The sequence below is a fragment of the Anomaloglossus baeobatrachus genome, chromosome 2 (genome assembly GCF_048569485.1).
Source record: "Anomaloglossus baeobatrachus isolate aAnoBae1 chromosome 2, aAnoBae1.hap1, whole genome shotgun sequence".
Classification (NCBI taxonomy): Eukaryota; Metazoa; Chordata; class Amphibia; order Anura; family Aromobatidae; genus Anomaloglossus; species Anomaloglossus baeobatrachus.
Window position 1 is genome coordinate 474,380,129 of NC_134354.1, and position 17,129 is coordinate 474,397,257.

Genomic DNA, 17,129 nt, shown 5'->3' on the forward strand with positions numbered 1-17,129 from the left:
TCCCTTTAACAGTTCTCCAGACATATGATGTTTCCTTAGGTGTGGTCCAGCCCCTGGCACCCCTCTCAGGAATAGAGTGTTGGACATATCTGCACGGTTTACATCCGGTCACCCCCGGAGATGTAATCTGTTGGATTCCCACCGATCTGATATCGATGAACTCTACTAAGGATAGGTCATCGGTATCATATGTGCTGAAAATCCCTTTAAATTTTATTATGCGTTATCCACTCACTTGTAATGTTTTTTGTTTGGTTGTTTGACTTATTTTTATTCTCTTTGCTTCCTAAGGATTCCTTACAGAGACTGGAAAAACAAGGGCTAGCATTATCTTAACTTCTGGCACTGAATCTGCCTTTCAGGTTACACAGATGAGGATCAGGGTAAGTTTTCGATATTGAAAAAAATCTAAAATATACTTTTTTTTTTTTTTTTTTTATTAATAGGCTGTTTTGATGACCTTTTGAAATAGTTTTTACTGGATATATAGTGTTTTTTTTTTTTTTTTTCTCCGCAGCTTCCAAAAAGGAATCTGTCACTCGTTTTTTTTTCTACTCCACCTGAGAGCAGCGTTATGTAGAGACTCTGATTCCAGCAATGTGTCATTTACGGATTGTTTGAAAAAAAAAAATCACTTTTTTTTATTTTTAGTTTGCTGCAGATCTTGTAGTTCTGTGAATGTGGAGATCTGTATACGTCCACCTTCTCCACTGTTTTTTGAGTACACTGTGCATAGACAGAAAGCTGCCAATCAGTGGTGGGGTGGGTTATGCAGAGTTTGATTATGAAGGATTACATGAGAAGTTTACTTGTCTTCTCATGATAATCTGCAGCTAATAAAACAAATTATTTTATAAAAACTCCAGCAAGCAGCCCAGTATGTGACGCATCTCTGGAATCAAAGTCTCTGTTCTTATGTTATGCTCCTCTCAGATTATGTGGCAAAAATCTGGTGACAGATTCCCTTTAAAGACCTCTTTGTTTTAGGTTTGGTTTAAACGGCAACTAAGTTTCTTATAACTTAAACGACAAATGTGAATTAGTATCCATTTTCATTTTTTCTAAGTGATATAAAAAAATATCACAAACTGGGAACTTTCACAAAATTTTTATGTGATGAAAACTTTGCCATAGACCAAGTGAATTTCTTGTATATACAAGTGCATCTCAATAAATTAGGGTATCATCAAAAAGTGACATTATTTCAGTAATTCAATACAAAAAGGTAAACCATATCTTATATATAGTCGTTACACGCAGAGTGATCTTTTTCAAGTGTTTATTTTTGTTAATGTTGATGATTATGGCTTACAGCCAATGAAAATGCTGAGCATTGCTCCCCCTCCTAGCATACTCCTATCAGGAACATGCAGAATTCAAAAGGCACTAAGAGGGCTAAGGCCTTGTGCGCACTGGGAAATGGAATTTTCTTGAGAAAATTCCGCATGCTCTCAAAGATTACCGCACCCGCGGTAAAAAACCGCGGGAAACCGCACCCGAAACCCGCATGCGGTTTGCTGCGGTTTTACCGCGGTATTGTTCGCGGTATTGCTGCGGTTTTGCCGCGTGCGGGTTGGGATGTGCTTTATTGCATTCAATGCAATAAAGCACATTGAAGAAAAAAAAAAAAAGTCATTTAATCCTGAGATAGTAGATAGACAGACAGAAGAATAGATAGAGGGATAGATAGACAGACAGAGGGATAGATAGAGGACAGATCGCTGCATTTCCCACGGTCGGCAGTGAGTTCACATTACCGGCCGTGGGAAATGACCGGTAATTACCTCTGCTGTCTGCTGCTTTCATTCAGCGCTGTGTCTGTGACAGTCGCGGCTGGATGGAAGCAGCGCAGGACCTGTGGATTACGCCGGAGCGGTGGATTACGCCGGAGCGGTGGATTACGCCGGAGCTTTGGTGCGGGAGGGGTTAATAAAATGGTGAACGAGGCTTGTTTGTTTTATTTAAAATAAAGGATTTTTCTGTGTGTGTGTTTTATTCACTTTACTTACGGGTTGATCATGTCAGCTGTCACATAGACGCTGCCATGATCAAGCCTGGAGTTAATGGCGGTGGTCCCCCACCATCATTAACCCCTTGTATTACCTTGCTGCCACTGCTACACGGCGGCAAGAAGAGCCGGGGACACGCCGGTATTGCCGCATAATGCATGCGACAGTGCCGGGGCAGCTGCGGCTGATATTCTCGGCTGCGGGAGGGGGAGTGAGGCGGGGGACATTAACCCTGCCCCTCTCCCTCCCCAGCCTGAGAATACCGGGCCGCCGCTGTGTGCTTACCTCGGCTGGAAGGTAAAAATACAGCGGAGCCCACGTTCTTTTTTTTCTATATTTCCGTTTTCTTTCTATGTGTGTTCTATGTGTCTGTGTCTGTGATCTATGTCTGTGATGTGTCTGTGTGTGTGTGATCTGTGTGTGTTTACTCTCTGCACGGCTTCCTCTTCCTGTAATGACATCGCTTCCCTGCAAAACCGCAGACAAGCGATGTACATTACCGGAGGAAATACCGCAGGGAATAACGCAGGAAAACGCAGTGAACCGCACAGAATTTGCTGCCTGCGTTATTCCCTGTGGGATTTCATGATTAACATTGGAGTCAATGGAGTGAAATCCCGCAGCGATGTGCGGAAAAGAAGTGACATGCACTTGTTTTTGCTGCGGGATTCCCGCAGCAAAACATGCAGCTGTCAAATTCCGCCCAGTGCGCACAGGATTTTTTTTCTCCATAGGATTTGCTGGTGATTCACTGCAGAGATGTTATGAACATTTTCTGCAGCGAAACATGCAGCAAATCCGCGGAAAATCCGCGGCAAAATCCGGTAAGTGCGCACATAGCCTAAGGCTCACATAGTCTATTATTCAGTCTGCACTGCCTGCCACGTTGAGTTACCACGTAAACACACCTCTTCTCTCTGTGAGGCCTGTGCCCCTATAGCCCCCCAAGATCCCCCTGCCACCACCGCCGCAACCGGCAGCCCAGAGCTTAGGGCTCCCAGCCCACCGGAATGGGCACAGTTTCTGTCCCAATCCATGGAAAAGCTGTCACAGAACCTGGTGCTGGCTATGCAATGTCGTCCTCCACATCATTCTGGGTCCCTGGACGGAACGCAGCCTGAAAATACACCCATATGGAGGATCCTTCTGAGGTAATCCGGGCACATGCTTCACCGGTTGCAAGGATCAGGAAAAGAGCACACGGCCGGGTGTCTCCAGCGGGCTCTCCCTCGGGAGCACACAGGGCAGGCTCTCCCACACGCTCCACGGCTTCTGAAGAGCTGGAGAAGGGAGAATGCTGTTTGTACCAGGAGGATTCCTTGGTTTCAGCCTCCCCAGATGATCAAACTGCAATTCTGTTCAGAGAGATCAGACTCCCTTATAGCAGCAATCAACCAAACTCTGCATGTGGAGGATCCCCCATCCACTACCACTGACCATGCGGTCTCCTTTAAGAGGGCAAGGAAACCCCAAAAGGTTTTCGCTGATCACCCAGAGTTTCAGGATATACTCACAAAGCAAAGGGAGAAGCCTGACAGGCGCTTCGGTAACCGAAAACTAATGGAGTCCCGGTACCCTTTTGCCTCACCTGCCCCTAAGGGCTGGGCCGATCCGCCCTCGGTCGACCCCCTGGTCTCCCGCCTTACCACAAAGACGCTCCTGTCTTTACCCGATGGTTCCTCCATCAAGGTCCCGACAGACAGTCAGGTGGAGCACCTCGCCTGCTCTGCTTTTGAGGCTGCGGGTTCCTCCCTCTCGCCCTCCTTTGCCTCTGTGTGGGTTGCAAAGGCGATCTCGGTCTGGGCAGAATCCCTTAACACTTCGCTTGAGGAATCCCAGTTCACTCATACCTTCACAGAGGTAACAGCTCAAATTGCCGCTGCGGCGGAGTACCTCATGCAGGCCTCCATGGACGCTGCTACCTGCGCAGCGTTTGCCGCCTCAAATACCATAGCCATCCGTAGCGCTCTCTGGCTCCGACAATGGCGAGCGGACTCTGCCTCCAAGAAGTCTCTCACGGGCCTCCCCTTTTTTCCAGACTGATTGTTTGGCAAACGTCTGGACAAGCTCATTTCTGACGCCACGGGAGGAAAGAGTACCTCCCTCCCCCAGCTGAAGTCCAGGACGTCCTTCACCAGACGTCCACAGTCCTCGTTCCGCTCCTTTCGGAACTCATTTGGTTGGTCGACACCCCGTGCTGTCCACGCCACTAGCCGCGGACTACGCAGGGACCGACCTTCTCAGCTCTCCCCGAAACCTACTTCGTCATGGCAGCCTAGACCGAAACAGTCCAGGACTAGGGAGACTCTGCCACAACGTTTTCCCCCCTCATGACTCCTTCGGCGCCCCGGAAGACACACTCATTGTAGGAGGTCGACTGCGGCTCTTCCAACACATCTGGGCTGCCGCCTCAGCCGACAAATGGGTGCGAGACCTTGTGTCTTCTGGTTACCACATAGAATTTCGGACCCGACCCCCGAGTCGGTTCTAACAGCAGGAGTGATAATACCTGTCCCAGACGACGAGAAGTTCGGGGGGTTTTATTCCAACGTCTTTGTGGTCCACAAAAAGGATGGGTCAGTTCGACCCATCCTGGACCTCAAACACCTAAACAAGCATGTGCACGTACGGAGATTCAGAATGGAGTCCCTAAGGTCCATTATTGCATCCATGGTCGAAGGGGAATTCCTCGCATCCATAGACATCAAGGACGCGTACCTGCACATACCCATCGCCCCAGATCACCAAAAGTTCCTCCACTTTGCAATTCAGGACTCCCACTTTCAATTCGTAGCTGTACCCTTCGTCCTTGCTACCGCACCAAGGGTCTTCACCAAAGTCATGGCGGCCGCCATGAGCGTCCTTCACGCCAGGGGAGTGGTCGTTCTCCCTTACTTGGATGACCTCCTCATCAAGGCCCCCTCCTTCTGCGACTGCTCAACCAGCGTACAGATCACTGTGGACACCCTATCCCGCTTAGGGTGGCTAGTGAATCTGGACAAATCATCCCCGGTCCCATCACAATCCATCACCTTCCTGGGCATGTCCCTGGACACCCGTCGGGGCTTGATCCTTCTCCCTCAGGACAAAGCAATCGCTCTTCAACGAGCGGTACGCTGCCTTCTACGTCCTCCGTCTTGCTCCATTCGATTCAGCATGAAAGTGCTCGGCAGGATGGTGGCGGCTATGGAAGCAGTACCCTTTGCTCAACTGCACCTCCGCCCACTGCAGCTAGCCCTTCTAGCGGCCTGGGACAAGAGCCCCTTCTCCCTGGACAGACATCTTCACCTGACGCCTTCAGTCAGGTACGCACTCCGCTGGTGGCTTCGGTCCTCATCCCTATCGAAGGGGAGATCCTTTCTCCCAGTGAACTGGCTGGTCCTGACCACGGACGCCAGCCTCCTAGGCTGGGGAGCAGTGTACCGGTACCACACTACTCAAGGACGTTGGACGCCCCAGGAGTCTTCCCTACCCATAAACACCCTGGAACTCCGCGCGATCTTCCTCGCTCTCAGAGCATTCTGCCCTCTGCTAGCGGGTCATCAGATTCGAGTCCAATCGGACAATGCGACAGCTGTAGCCTATATCAATCGGCAGGGGGGCACCCGCAGCAAAGCGGCTTATCTCGAGGCCCATAAGATCCTCAGCTGGGCCGAATCGACGGGATCAGTGATATCAGCGGTACACATACCGGGGGTAGAGAACTGGGCAGCAGACTTTCTAAGTCCCCAAGGCCTGGCCGCCGGAGAATGGTCTCTCCACCCAGATATTTCTACACATCTGCACTCGCTGGGGCTCACCAGACGGGGACCTCATGGCCTCAAGGTTGAATGCAAAGGTACCAGAGTTCATAGCCAGGTCACGCGACCCGCAGTCCATCGGCGCGGATGCTTTAGTCTGCTCCTGGCACCACTTCCGCCTGCCTTACATATTTCCACCTCTACCCCTGCTGCCGCGGGTGATCAGGAATATCAAGGCAGAGTGAGTTATACTGATAGCACCGGACTGGCCCAGGCGCGCCCGGTACGCCGAATTAGTACAAATGCTCACAGACGCACCGTGGCGCCTTCCAGACATCCCAGACTTGCTGACCCAAGGGCCCATTTCCCATCAGAACTCCAGAGCCCTGAAGCTGATGGCATGGCCATTGAGACCTGGGTATTAACAAGAGTGGGATTCTCCCCCCGCGGTTATTTCCACCATGATCAGCGCCCGAAAGCCTGCTTCATCCCGCATTTTCCACCGTACGTTGAAAATCTTCCTTTCATGGCGCAAAGGAACTAATGTCCAGCTTATGCCTCTGGCCATCCCCAGAATTCTCGACTTTCTACAGTCTGGCTTGCAAGCGGGGTTGGCTCTCAGTTCCCTTAAAGGGCAGGTCTCAGCGCTCTCAATATTCTACCAATGCCGCCTGGCTCAAAAACCGCAAGTCAATACGTTCCTCCAGGGCGTTTCCCATCTAGTTCCCCCGTACAAACTGACCCATGTGATCTCAACCTCGTTCTGGACGGTCTCCAGAGGTCTCCCTTTGAACCCCTCAAGGAATCCTCCCTTGCTCTTCTGTCCTGGAAGGTAACATTCCTGGTGGCAATTACGTCCATCAGACGGGTTTCGGAGCTAGCAGCACTCTTGCCGCGAGCCTTTCCTGATCTTTCACCAGGACAAGGTGGTTCTGCGCCCCCTTCCGGATTTCCTTCCAAAGGTTCTTACCCCGTTTCATTTGAACGAGGACATTGTCCTGCCTTCATTTTGTCCACACCCAGTTCATAGGGTGGAAAGGTCTCTGCATTCGTTAGACCTCATCAGAGCTCTCAGATATTACATATCCAGGACAGCCCCCTTTAGGAAAACGGACTCTTTGTTCGTCATTCCTGAGGGGCCTAAGAAGGGACAGGCAGCTTCAAAGGCGACTCTGGCTCGCTGGATTCGCTCTGCGATCCAGGAAGTCTACCGCCTGCAACTCCAACCCATTCCTAGTGGGCTGCGGGCTCATTCCACGCGAGCAGTTGGAGCTTCGTGGAACATTCGGCATCAGGCTTCAGTGGAACAGGTGTGTAAGGCTGCGACCTGGTCTAGCCTACATACTTTTTCAAAGCATTACAGAGTCCATACCCAGGTTTCAACTGAGGCAAATCTGGGTAGGAAAATTCTGCAAACGGCAGTAGAGCACCTCTCTCAGTAGGCGCTCCAGGCTGTCTGAGACTGGTTCCTAGTCCTTGGGTTGTGTTGTCTTCTTTTATGTTTCCCACCCATGGACTGCTTTAGGACGTCCCATTGTCCTGTGTCCCCCAATGAGGCGTCAGAGAAAAACGGATTTTTGTCTACTCACCGTAAAATCGTTTTCTCTTAGCCATCATTGGGGGACACAGCACCCACCCTGTTGCCCTGCGGGGCCTTGGTTCTCTCAGTGCCTTATTTGGTTTTGACTCTTCTTTTCTCATTTTCCTCTGTTGAGAAGTTTTTTACTGCTTTTTTCTCCTACTGCTTGTGTACTAAAACTGAGACTGCCTGGCCCGGCCAGGGGGTGTATACTGCAGAGGAGGAGCTATGCTTTTGCATCTACTTAGTGTCCTCCTATGGATAGGCAGCATAACACCCATGGTCCTGTGTCCTCCAATGATGGCTAAGAGAAAACGATTTTACGGTGAGTACACAAAAATCCGTTTTTCTCGCCTTTTCATTGGGGGACACAGACAGTGGGTATTATGGTGTCTCCAGAGGAAGCGTGACACTAGATTGAAAAAGTGTTAGCTCCTCCCACAGCATATACCCTAGCTAGGCAGGAAACTAGTTCAGTTTTTTCTAGTGTCAGCAGGGAGGCTGACATGTCTGGCCTGAGCTCTACAAGTGCCTTAGGCCAGCTTATTTTGTTTTTATTTTTACTTTTTATTTTGTTTCTATTCATTCTATTTTTTGATATGGGGCAATACCAGGGTGCTTTGCCACCCCCGTTCCCCCCGTGTACGGGCAGAGGAAACCTGGCGTGCACAAGCCGTCAGTCTTCCCTCGTGCCCAAGTGGTCGGGTCTGCGTACCCCTCCAGGCTCCCTGGAAGCATCTCACACCAAGGTAGCTCCAGAGGGCTAAGCAGAGCCGAGGACCTGCTTCAGCCTTGAGCCGAAGATGCGTCCCTGAGATCCCCGCATCCATCACCGACGCGTCTTCAGACGGAGGCAGGAGCAGGTAGGGAGACGACGAGTCATCTGTCCCCTGCATCCAAACCGCCGCCTGGAAAGGCGCCGGTGGGCCGATGCAGGCCCTGATCCCGGGGAGCATCATTAATTTAGCCCCCGGCTTCGGCCTGCATTCTAGCAACACCCCCTCTCACTGCTCTGGAAGCCGCTCCCTCACTCAGGTGCAGCTCCTTTACGATTGGCCGTCACGCTTAGTCCCAGCCCTGAGACCAATCAGTCTCCGGGGGCTGTCTCACTCCTCCATGCTGCCAGGAACACTGGATGCTATTTTCCACGTGGGGAGCAGACTCGGGTGAGATCGCCACATTGGCTCTGCACTTCTGCAGTACTATATACTGCTCTGCTCAGCGGTATATCGCTGTCTCTAGCGGTGTGTGCCTGTTGACTAGCGGTGTATATCAGCTACTAGCGGTATATACTGTCTCTGCCTGCAGGTATATGCCGACTGTTTGACAGTATATGCCATTTTGCTATCGGTATATACCGGCTGTGCATAACAGTCACTTTATAATACTGCTAGTGGCTCCTCACTCATACTAACAGCGGTATATCCCTATATAGGGCTGTAGGACTCTGTTGCTTACATGCGTAACCGCAAGGGTGATAAACCTTCCCAGGCGTCCTCTACGGACCTGTACTATGCCTGTACCACTTGTGGACGCTCGTTTTCTAATGGCCGAAGCTATTCACTTTGTCGGGGCTGCGATGCCCCTACTACCGTGTCACAACAGACCCCGTTGCCGAACCAGGTTGCCGTGCAGGCTTTGGATTCTGATACGGCCACCGGCCAGGCAGCACCCCCGTCTGATGACGTAATGCCTGCATGGGCTCTTCTAATGTCTAAAAGTTTAGATGTCCTTGCTGCTCAGATATCCCAGCCGTCCTCAGGCTCCCACAGCCTTCCCCCGACCCAGCTCCCTCAGAGGAGCCCGCCTGCTTCGTCTGGTCTCTCTTCCCCAGAACGTAAAAAGGCTGTTTCTAAAAAGCGCCATTGCGACCTCTACGCCTTATCCGACTCGGACGATAGTCAGTCTGACCGAGGTTCCGTGACTTTTAGTAGTCACGATTCTCAAGACTCTGACTCTGATTCAAATGTCCTTTCTGAGTCTAGGCATATAGAAGACACACTAATTTCGGCTGTAAATCACTCTCTGTCAATCTCTGATCAGCCTCCTGACCCGACTTCTCAGTCGGCAATCAAGCGGCCCAAGAAGCCTCCTAAGTCCTTTGCCCAGGATCCGTTTTTTCGGCAAATCGTGTCTAAACGGTGGGATCACCCTGATAGAAGGTTTAATTAAAAACCCTTCTCTTCATTCGCGTATCCCTTTCCCTCTGAAATGGTTAAGCCCTGGTCAGTACCCCCCGTTGTGGATCCGCCAGTATCCAGACTGGCTAAACACACGGTCATGTCTGTTTCAGACAACGGGTCTCTCAATGACTCGTCCGACCGTGCAGTTGACGCTGAGGTCAAATCTATTTTCCTCTCTTCGCCCCCTGTTTGCCTTAACATGGGTCGCGAGAGCTATGGGTGTGTGGAGCAAGAACCTACGCAGGATGCTTCGCTCTTGTAATGTTCCCCCAGCGGCTTTTGAGATCCTTGATTTGTTCTCTCTAGCTTCTAATTATTTTCTTCACGGCTCCCTAGATGCTGCTAGTTTGTCAGCCCTAACTGGTCCTTTGGCTAAAAATATGGAATGCGGACAGTGCCTCCAAGAAATCCCTGTCCACACTCTCCTTCCATGGCCTGCGTCTGTTTGTAGAATCCTTGGACAAGCTCATCTCTGAGACGACGGGTGGTAAAAGTACCATTCTACCTCAAAAGCGGCCTGTATCCAGGAATTTTAAAAAATCTCCTTGGCGCAGGCAGTCCTTTCGGCCTGCCCCCCAAAAACCATCAGCCCAAGGATCGTCCCAACGCTCCGATCGAGGATCCGGTCCCTCAAGGGGCTCTTCCTGGCGTTCCCACTCCAAGCAACCTAAACCTAAAGGACCTCGCTCTGTACAGGCCCCCTCAGCATGACGCCAGGTATCCCTCAGATCCGACTCCTGTTGAAGGGCGGCTTCTGCTTTTTCGGGATATCTGGTAGACCACACTCATGATGCTTGGGTTCGAGAAATCGTCACCTCAGGTTACAAGATCGATTTCCATTCCCTGCCGGCCAACAGGTTTCTGCGTTCTCGTCTTCCAAAGTCCAAAACGCAAAGCCAGGCCTAATTTCAGGCCATAGCCTCTTTACAGAAAGCAAACGTTATCATTCCAGTGCCCCTGGAACAGCGCGGCAAAGGTTTCTATTCAAACCTTTTTGTCGTTCCCAAAAAAGATGGCTCTGTCCGCCCTGTCTTGGACCTCAAACGGCTGAACAAATTCGTACGGATTCGAACTTTCCAAATGGAATCATTGAAAGCAGTGCTAGCCGCCATGGAACCTGGAGAATTCCTAGCTTCCATAGACGTTCAAAATGCTTATTTACACATTCCCATATGTGTCTCTAATCAACGGTTCCTTCGTTTTGCCGTAGGACACCGTCATTTCCAATTCAGGGCTCTCCCCTTTGGGCTGGCCACTGCGCCTCGGGTCTTCACAAAGGTCATGGCGGCCGTCATGTCCATTTTACACCCCAGAGGCATCCTGGTCGTTCCCTATTTGGACGACCTTCTTGTCAAAGGGAGCTCTCTTCAAGTTTGCTCAGAAAGCGTGCAGCTTTGCCCAGACACGCTTTCAAGGCTAGGGTGGCTTATCAACTTCAACAAGTCATCCCTCATTCCTCATCAGCGCATCACCTTTTTAGGTATGCTGATAGACACGGCTCAGTCCCAGGTTTTTTTTCCAGAAGACAAGAGGTCTTCCCTGATCCGGGCCGCCCAATCCCTCCGCTCTCGCCGTCACACATCCCTTCGTAATGGAATGAGAGTGTTAGGCAAGATGGTGGCGGGCGGTCATAGAAGCCGTGTCCTTTGCCCAATTCCATCTGCGCCCTCTACAACTGGATCTTCTATCCTCCTGGGACAAGAATCCAGCTTCCCTAGACCGGTCAGTCCGCCTTTCTTGGTCTGCGCTGAGCTCCCTCGTCTGGTGGACTCAAGCCTCATCCCTATCTCAAGGGAAGTCCTTCCGCCCGGTCCACTGACAAGTAGTCACGACGGATGCCAGCCAGATAGGCTGGGGGGCGGTGTTTCTCCACCACACTGTTCACGGACGCCGGTCTCCTTCCGAGCGCTCCCTGCACATCAATGTTCTGGAGATCAGAGCCATATTTTTGGCCCTTCAGAATTTTCAACCCTTACTATTGGGCCTCCCTGTTCGGATCCAGTTAGACAATGCCACGGCCGTGGCTTACATCAACCGTCAGGGAGGAACGCGCAGCAAGGCAGCGATGAAGGAAGTATCCAGGATTCTTCTTTGGGCAGAGAAGCACATCCCCATTATTTCAGCTGTCCATATTCCAGGGGTAGACAACTGGGCCGCAGACTTTCTCACCAGGCAAGGTCTAGCGACAGGGGAATAGTCCCTCCACGACGAAGTGTTCCATCAGATCACTCTTCGTTGGGGACTCCCAGATGTGGACCTCATGGCGTCTCGGATGAACGCCAAAATTCGTCCCTTCATATCCCGGTCGAGAGACCCGCTAGCGATTGGCTCCGACGCTCTAGTCTTTCCGTGGGCGCAGTTCCGCCTACCCTACATTTTCCCTCCGTTTCCTCTCATTCCGAGAGTAATCAAGAAAATCAAAGCGGAGGGAATCCCGGTGATCCTCGTGGCCCCGGACTGGCCCTGGAGAGCCTGATACCCAGAGCTTCTTCAACTGCTCGGCGACACTCCCTGGCGTCTTCCCGACCTCCCGGATCTTCTGTCGCAAGGTCCAATATTCCACCAGAATACAGCACAGCTGCATTTGACGGCGTGGCGCTTGAATCCTTGATTCTAGCCAAATAAGGTTTTTCTTCTAAGGTAGTTCATACCATGCTTAATGCTCGGAAGCCCTCCTCCGCCAGTATCTATCACAGGACCTGGAAGACCTATCTTTCCTGGTGTGACCGTCATAATCGGTCGCTCTTTACCTTTTCAATCCCTAATGTTCTTGCCTTTCTGCAAGACGGACTGGACTCGGGACTGGCTCTCAGTACCCTTAAAGGACAAGTTTCTGCCTTGTCAATATTTTTCCAGAAGCAGCTGGCTTCTCGCCCTCAGGTCCGTACCTTTCTTCAAGGGGTAGCGCATTTGGTCCCTCTAGATCTAGTCAGGGCTCTGCGGATCTACATCTCCAGAACAGCGCCGTTGCGCAAGTCCGAAGCCCTCTTCGTCCTCTCAGAAGGACACACAATGGGCAATCAGGCTTCTAAATCCACGATTTCTCGATGGATTAGGACTACCATCTGTGAGGCTTACAAAGCACGAGGTGTTGTTCCTCCTCAATCTGTGCGGACCCACTCTACGCGAGCAGTGGGTGCTTCCTGGGCTACCCGCCTTCGGCGGCCCAACTTTGCAAGGCCGCTACCTGGTCCAGTGTGCAAACGTTTACAAATTTCTACAGAGTGCATACGCATGCCTCCGCGGATGCTGCTCTTGGAAGAAAAGTCCTTCAGGCAGCAGTGGCCCATTTATAAGTGGCCACTGCTCGGTTTTTGACAGTGTTTTGATATGTGTTCACTGTAGTTGCAGTCGTTAGTCAGCTCTTAGTCTCATGTTATACACTGTTAATAGTTCAGTTCCCACCCAGGGACTGCTTTGGGATGTCCCACTGTCTGTGTCCCCCAATGAAAAAGCGAGAAAGGAAATTACATTTTTGTGTACGCACCGTAAAATGTCTTTCTTGGAGCCTTTCATTGGGGGACATGGGGGACACAGCTCCCACCCTTGTGGTTTTGGTTGTCCTTCTCCTACTGCTTTTACACCAAACTGAGCTAGTTTCCTGCCTAGCCAGGGTATATGCTGTGGGAGGAGGAGCTAACACTTTTTCAATCTAGTGTCACGCCTCCCTTGGAGACACCATAATACCCACTGTCTGTGTCCCCCAATGAAAGGCTCCAAGAAAGACATTTTACGGTGAGTACACACAAATGTCATTTTATGGAGATGCACCTGTATAATCAGGTTTCCATGATTTGGACTTTATTGCAAAAATCTGATCAGGTAACTATACGTGCAGATTGCCTGACTTTGTTCATACCTGGCACCTATCTGTACACACTGAGCTGCAGGATATATAATGAGGGAAGAATATCGTTTCACCTTAAATCATGTCTTCAATTTCTGTTCTGTTGGTGTCAACTTTTATGGTTACTGAAGTACATTGAATTCATGTCTCGGTCAGGTTCGGAGAGGTGCCATTGGTGCCAAATGTGGCTTAGTATTTGCTTACAACGGTACAGAAAAATTCCACGCAGAGCAGCATTTCAAAAGATTTGAAAAATTTGATACATGGAAATTCTCAGACTTCAAACATTTTGTGAAAGAAAGGTAAGATCTTTGTGATGTACTCTTTATCTTTTCAGAATAATTTTAGAAATAGGCATAGATTCCCACTCCACTGAAAAGTGATACACTAAAGGGTACTTTGCACGTTGCGACATCGCTACTGCAATATCGCCGGGGTCAAATCGAAAGTGACGCACATCCGGCGCCGGTAACGACGTCGGAACGTGTAAAGCCTAGATGCACCGATAAACGATCGCAAAAGCGTCATAAATCGGGGATCCTTGTAGTGTCGGTCATTTTCATAATTTAGCTGCAGCGACCGGTACGATGTTGTTCCTCGTTCTTGCGGCAGCACACATAGCTGTGTATGAAGCCGCAAGAGCGAGGAACATCTCCTTACCTGCGTCCTGCCTGCAATGAGGAAGGAAGGAGGTGGGCGGGATGTTTATGTCCCGCTCATTTCCGCCCCGCTGCTTCTATTGGCTGCCTGCCAGGGCAGGTAAGTGCGTGTGAAGCTGCCGTAGCGATAATGTTCACTACGGCAGCTATCACAAGATATCGCATGTGCGACGGGTGCGGGGACTATCGCGCTCGGCATCGCTACAATCGGCTAGCGATGTCGCAGCGTGCAAAGTACCCCCAACTCTATAAATAATACACAAAACACATTAATAGAATATAGAAAAATGTGATGCATAACGCTGTATTAGCAGCTAGGGGAAGTCTGAGCACCTGACCGATTCCCTTTAAGGCTATGTGCCCATGGGAGATTAAACCTGCGGATTTATCTGTGGAAAATCCGCAGATTTTCTGGATTTTCCAGATAAATCCGCAGGTTTCAGCATGTACAGACACTCCCCATGTTATCCTATGGGACATGGGGAGTGCTGTGTCCATGCTGCGGATACATGCGGCTGCGGAACATGCTGCGGATGTCCCGCAGCCACACGTAATTGCGTGTCAATTCTTTCTGCGGAATTGCGTGCGGAAACCCCGGCCCTCCACTATGGAGATAGGCCGGGACTTCCGCAGGTAATCCACAGGAATGTCCACAGGTTTTACTGCAGCTATTTCGCTGTACTGCCGCAGCTAAAAATGGCTGTGGATTCCAGGGAACAGCTGCGGGAAATCTGTGGCCATACCTGCGGATATATCCACAGGTGCGAGCTCCTAGGCACATAGCCTAAGACTTATTGATACCTGAAATACTCTGAATGTGTTAATCTGTTCACTGACTACACCTGATTCTTCTACACACCATCTTCCTCACTCCAGCAAGCAAAGCCCTACACAACTCTTAGTTAATTTTAATTTAATCAAACAAGTACCGTATTTTTCGCTTTATAAGACGCATTTTTCTTCCCCCAAAGTGGGCCTGTGTGCCAGTCACAGGTGGCCGTGTACAGCATTAGTGGGCCGTGTGCCAGCCACAGTGGGCCGTGTGCCAGCCACAGTGGGCCGTGTGCCAGCCACAGTGGGCCGTGTGCCAGCCACAGTGGGCCGTGTGCCAGCCACAGTGGGCCGTGTGCCAGCCACAGTGGGCCGTGTGCCAGCCACAGTGGGCCGTGTGCCAGCCACAGGGGGCCGTGTGCCAGCCACAGGGGGCCTGTGTACTGGCCACAGTGGGCATTTGTGCAGCATTAGTGGGCCTGTGTGCCAGCCATAGTGGGCCTGTGTGCCAGCCATAGTGGGCCTGTGTGCCAGCCATAGTGGGCCTGTGTGCCAGCCATAGTGGGCCTGTGTGCCAGCCATAGTGGGCCTGTGTGCCAGCCAGAGTGGGCCTTTATGCCAGCCACAGGGGCCGTGTGCCAGCCATAGAGGATGTGTGCCAGCCATAGGGGAAATGTGGCATCACTGGGGGACGTGTTCAATATAAGGTGGCCATATCCAGATATCCAGATTAAGGGGGCTAATTTTAGGATGAGGGGGCTATGAGGGACATATACCTTATATTATTTGTTAGACGGACACTGGCATTATAAGATGGACCCCATTTATTAAAAAAATTCTCTATTCCTTCATCAAATTTGGGGGTGCGTCTTATAATCAGGTGCGTCTTATAAAGCGAAAAATACGGTAAATATGAATATTTTTATTTTCTCTATTTTTTTCATTCTTCGACATGTAATGCTGTTTTTAAAGCATTAAAGCAGTATGTACATCTAATGAAGTGATGTCCTAACATTGATATGACATCACTTTATCATCAGGTTGATCTTATGAATAAGAAGATCCAGCCCGTCACTCTTTTTTTCTTTGTCGCTCCATTGGGAGACCCAGACAATTGGGTGTATAGCTACTGCCTCCGGAGGCCACACAAAGTATTACACTCAAAAGTGTAAGGCCCCTCCCCTTCTGGCTATACACCCCCAGTGGGATCACTGGCTCACCAGTTTTGTGCTTTGTGCGAAGGAGGTCAGACATCCACGCATAGCTCCACTGTTTAGTCAGCAGTAGCTGCTGACTATATCGGATGGAAGAAAAGAGGGCCCATACTAAAGGGCCCCCAGCATGCTCCCTTCTCACCCCACTCTTGTCGGGTGTTTGTTAAGGTTGAGGTACCCATTGCGGGTACGGAGGCTGGAGCCCACATGCTGTTTTCCTTCCCCATCCCCCTGAGGGCTCTGGTGAAGTGGGATCATATCGGTCTCCAGGCACTGAGGCCGTGCTCCATCCACAGCTCCTGGGAATCTGCTGGGCATGGAGCGGAGTATCCTCAGGGACATGGCCCTGCTACGTTAAGGTACTCTGTGTCCCTGTGGGGACCGCGCACGGACACACGGCAGCATTGCTGGGTGTGTTAGTGTGCCAGGGACGGCGGCGCTGCCCGCACTAGTGCCATCGCACACTACAGCTTGCTGGGTGTGTTAGTGTATTAGGGGACTACCGCGCTAACCGACGGTGCCATTTTTATTTCGGGCGCGGCTGGGACTTGTGGTGCGCCGGGGACTTCCGCGCCGACCAAGGCTTATATGCCGGCCGCGCTTATCACTCGAGTCCCCGGCTTGCGCGGCCTAGTCTCACTTCGTTTCCGCCCACAGACCTGCCAGTCAGGGTAGGGGCGTGACGCTGCACAGCACGGCAGCGCTGAGAGCTGGAGTATGCTTTGCATACTCCACCCCTCTCACTGGATGCACGGTGAAACCGGCAGCGCTGAGAGCTGGAGTATGCTTTGCATACTCCACCCCTCTCACTGTGTACACTGTGAAGCCGGATTCCCGCACTTTCTCAGGCACGCCCACGGCTTCTTCCTCTGCACAGGACGCCGGCAGCCATTCTTGTCAGTGTTTTCTGTAGCGACAGAAGAGACAAGTTTAGGAATCCCTGGCAGGGATTCGGATAGTCACACAACCGCTGTGACCAGGCGTTAAGCAGCACCTGTGGGGCTGACTCCACTAGTGCCGAAGTGCACATATACATATATGCTTATTCACTATGCATTGCACTGTTTAGCTGCATTTTTGTATATACCCTCCTTGATTGTGCGGAGGACATAACAGCATATTGTCTG

General features: G+C 51.0%; 1 protein-coding gene across 1 annotated transcript in view; it reads left to right on the plus strand.

Annotated features, from left to right (window-relative positions):
• The window catches only part of ZZEF1 (zinc finger ZZ-type and EF-hand domain containing 1), a 337,771-nt gene that overhangs the window by 75,917 nt on the left and 244,725 nt on the right, over positions 1-17,129 (plus strand). Inside the window, exons 10-11 of the mRNA XM_075336372.1 lie at positions 292-383; positions 13,515-13,660. Of these exons, the coding sequence (XP_075192487.1) occupies positions 292-383; positions 13,515-13,660 (238 nt within the window). The remainder of the gene's footprint in view (positions 1-291; positions 384-13,514; positions 13,661-17,129) is intronic.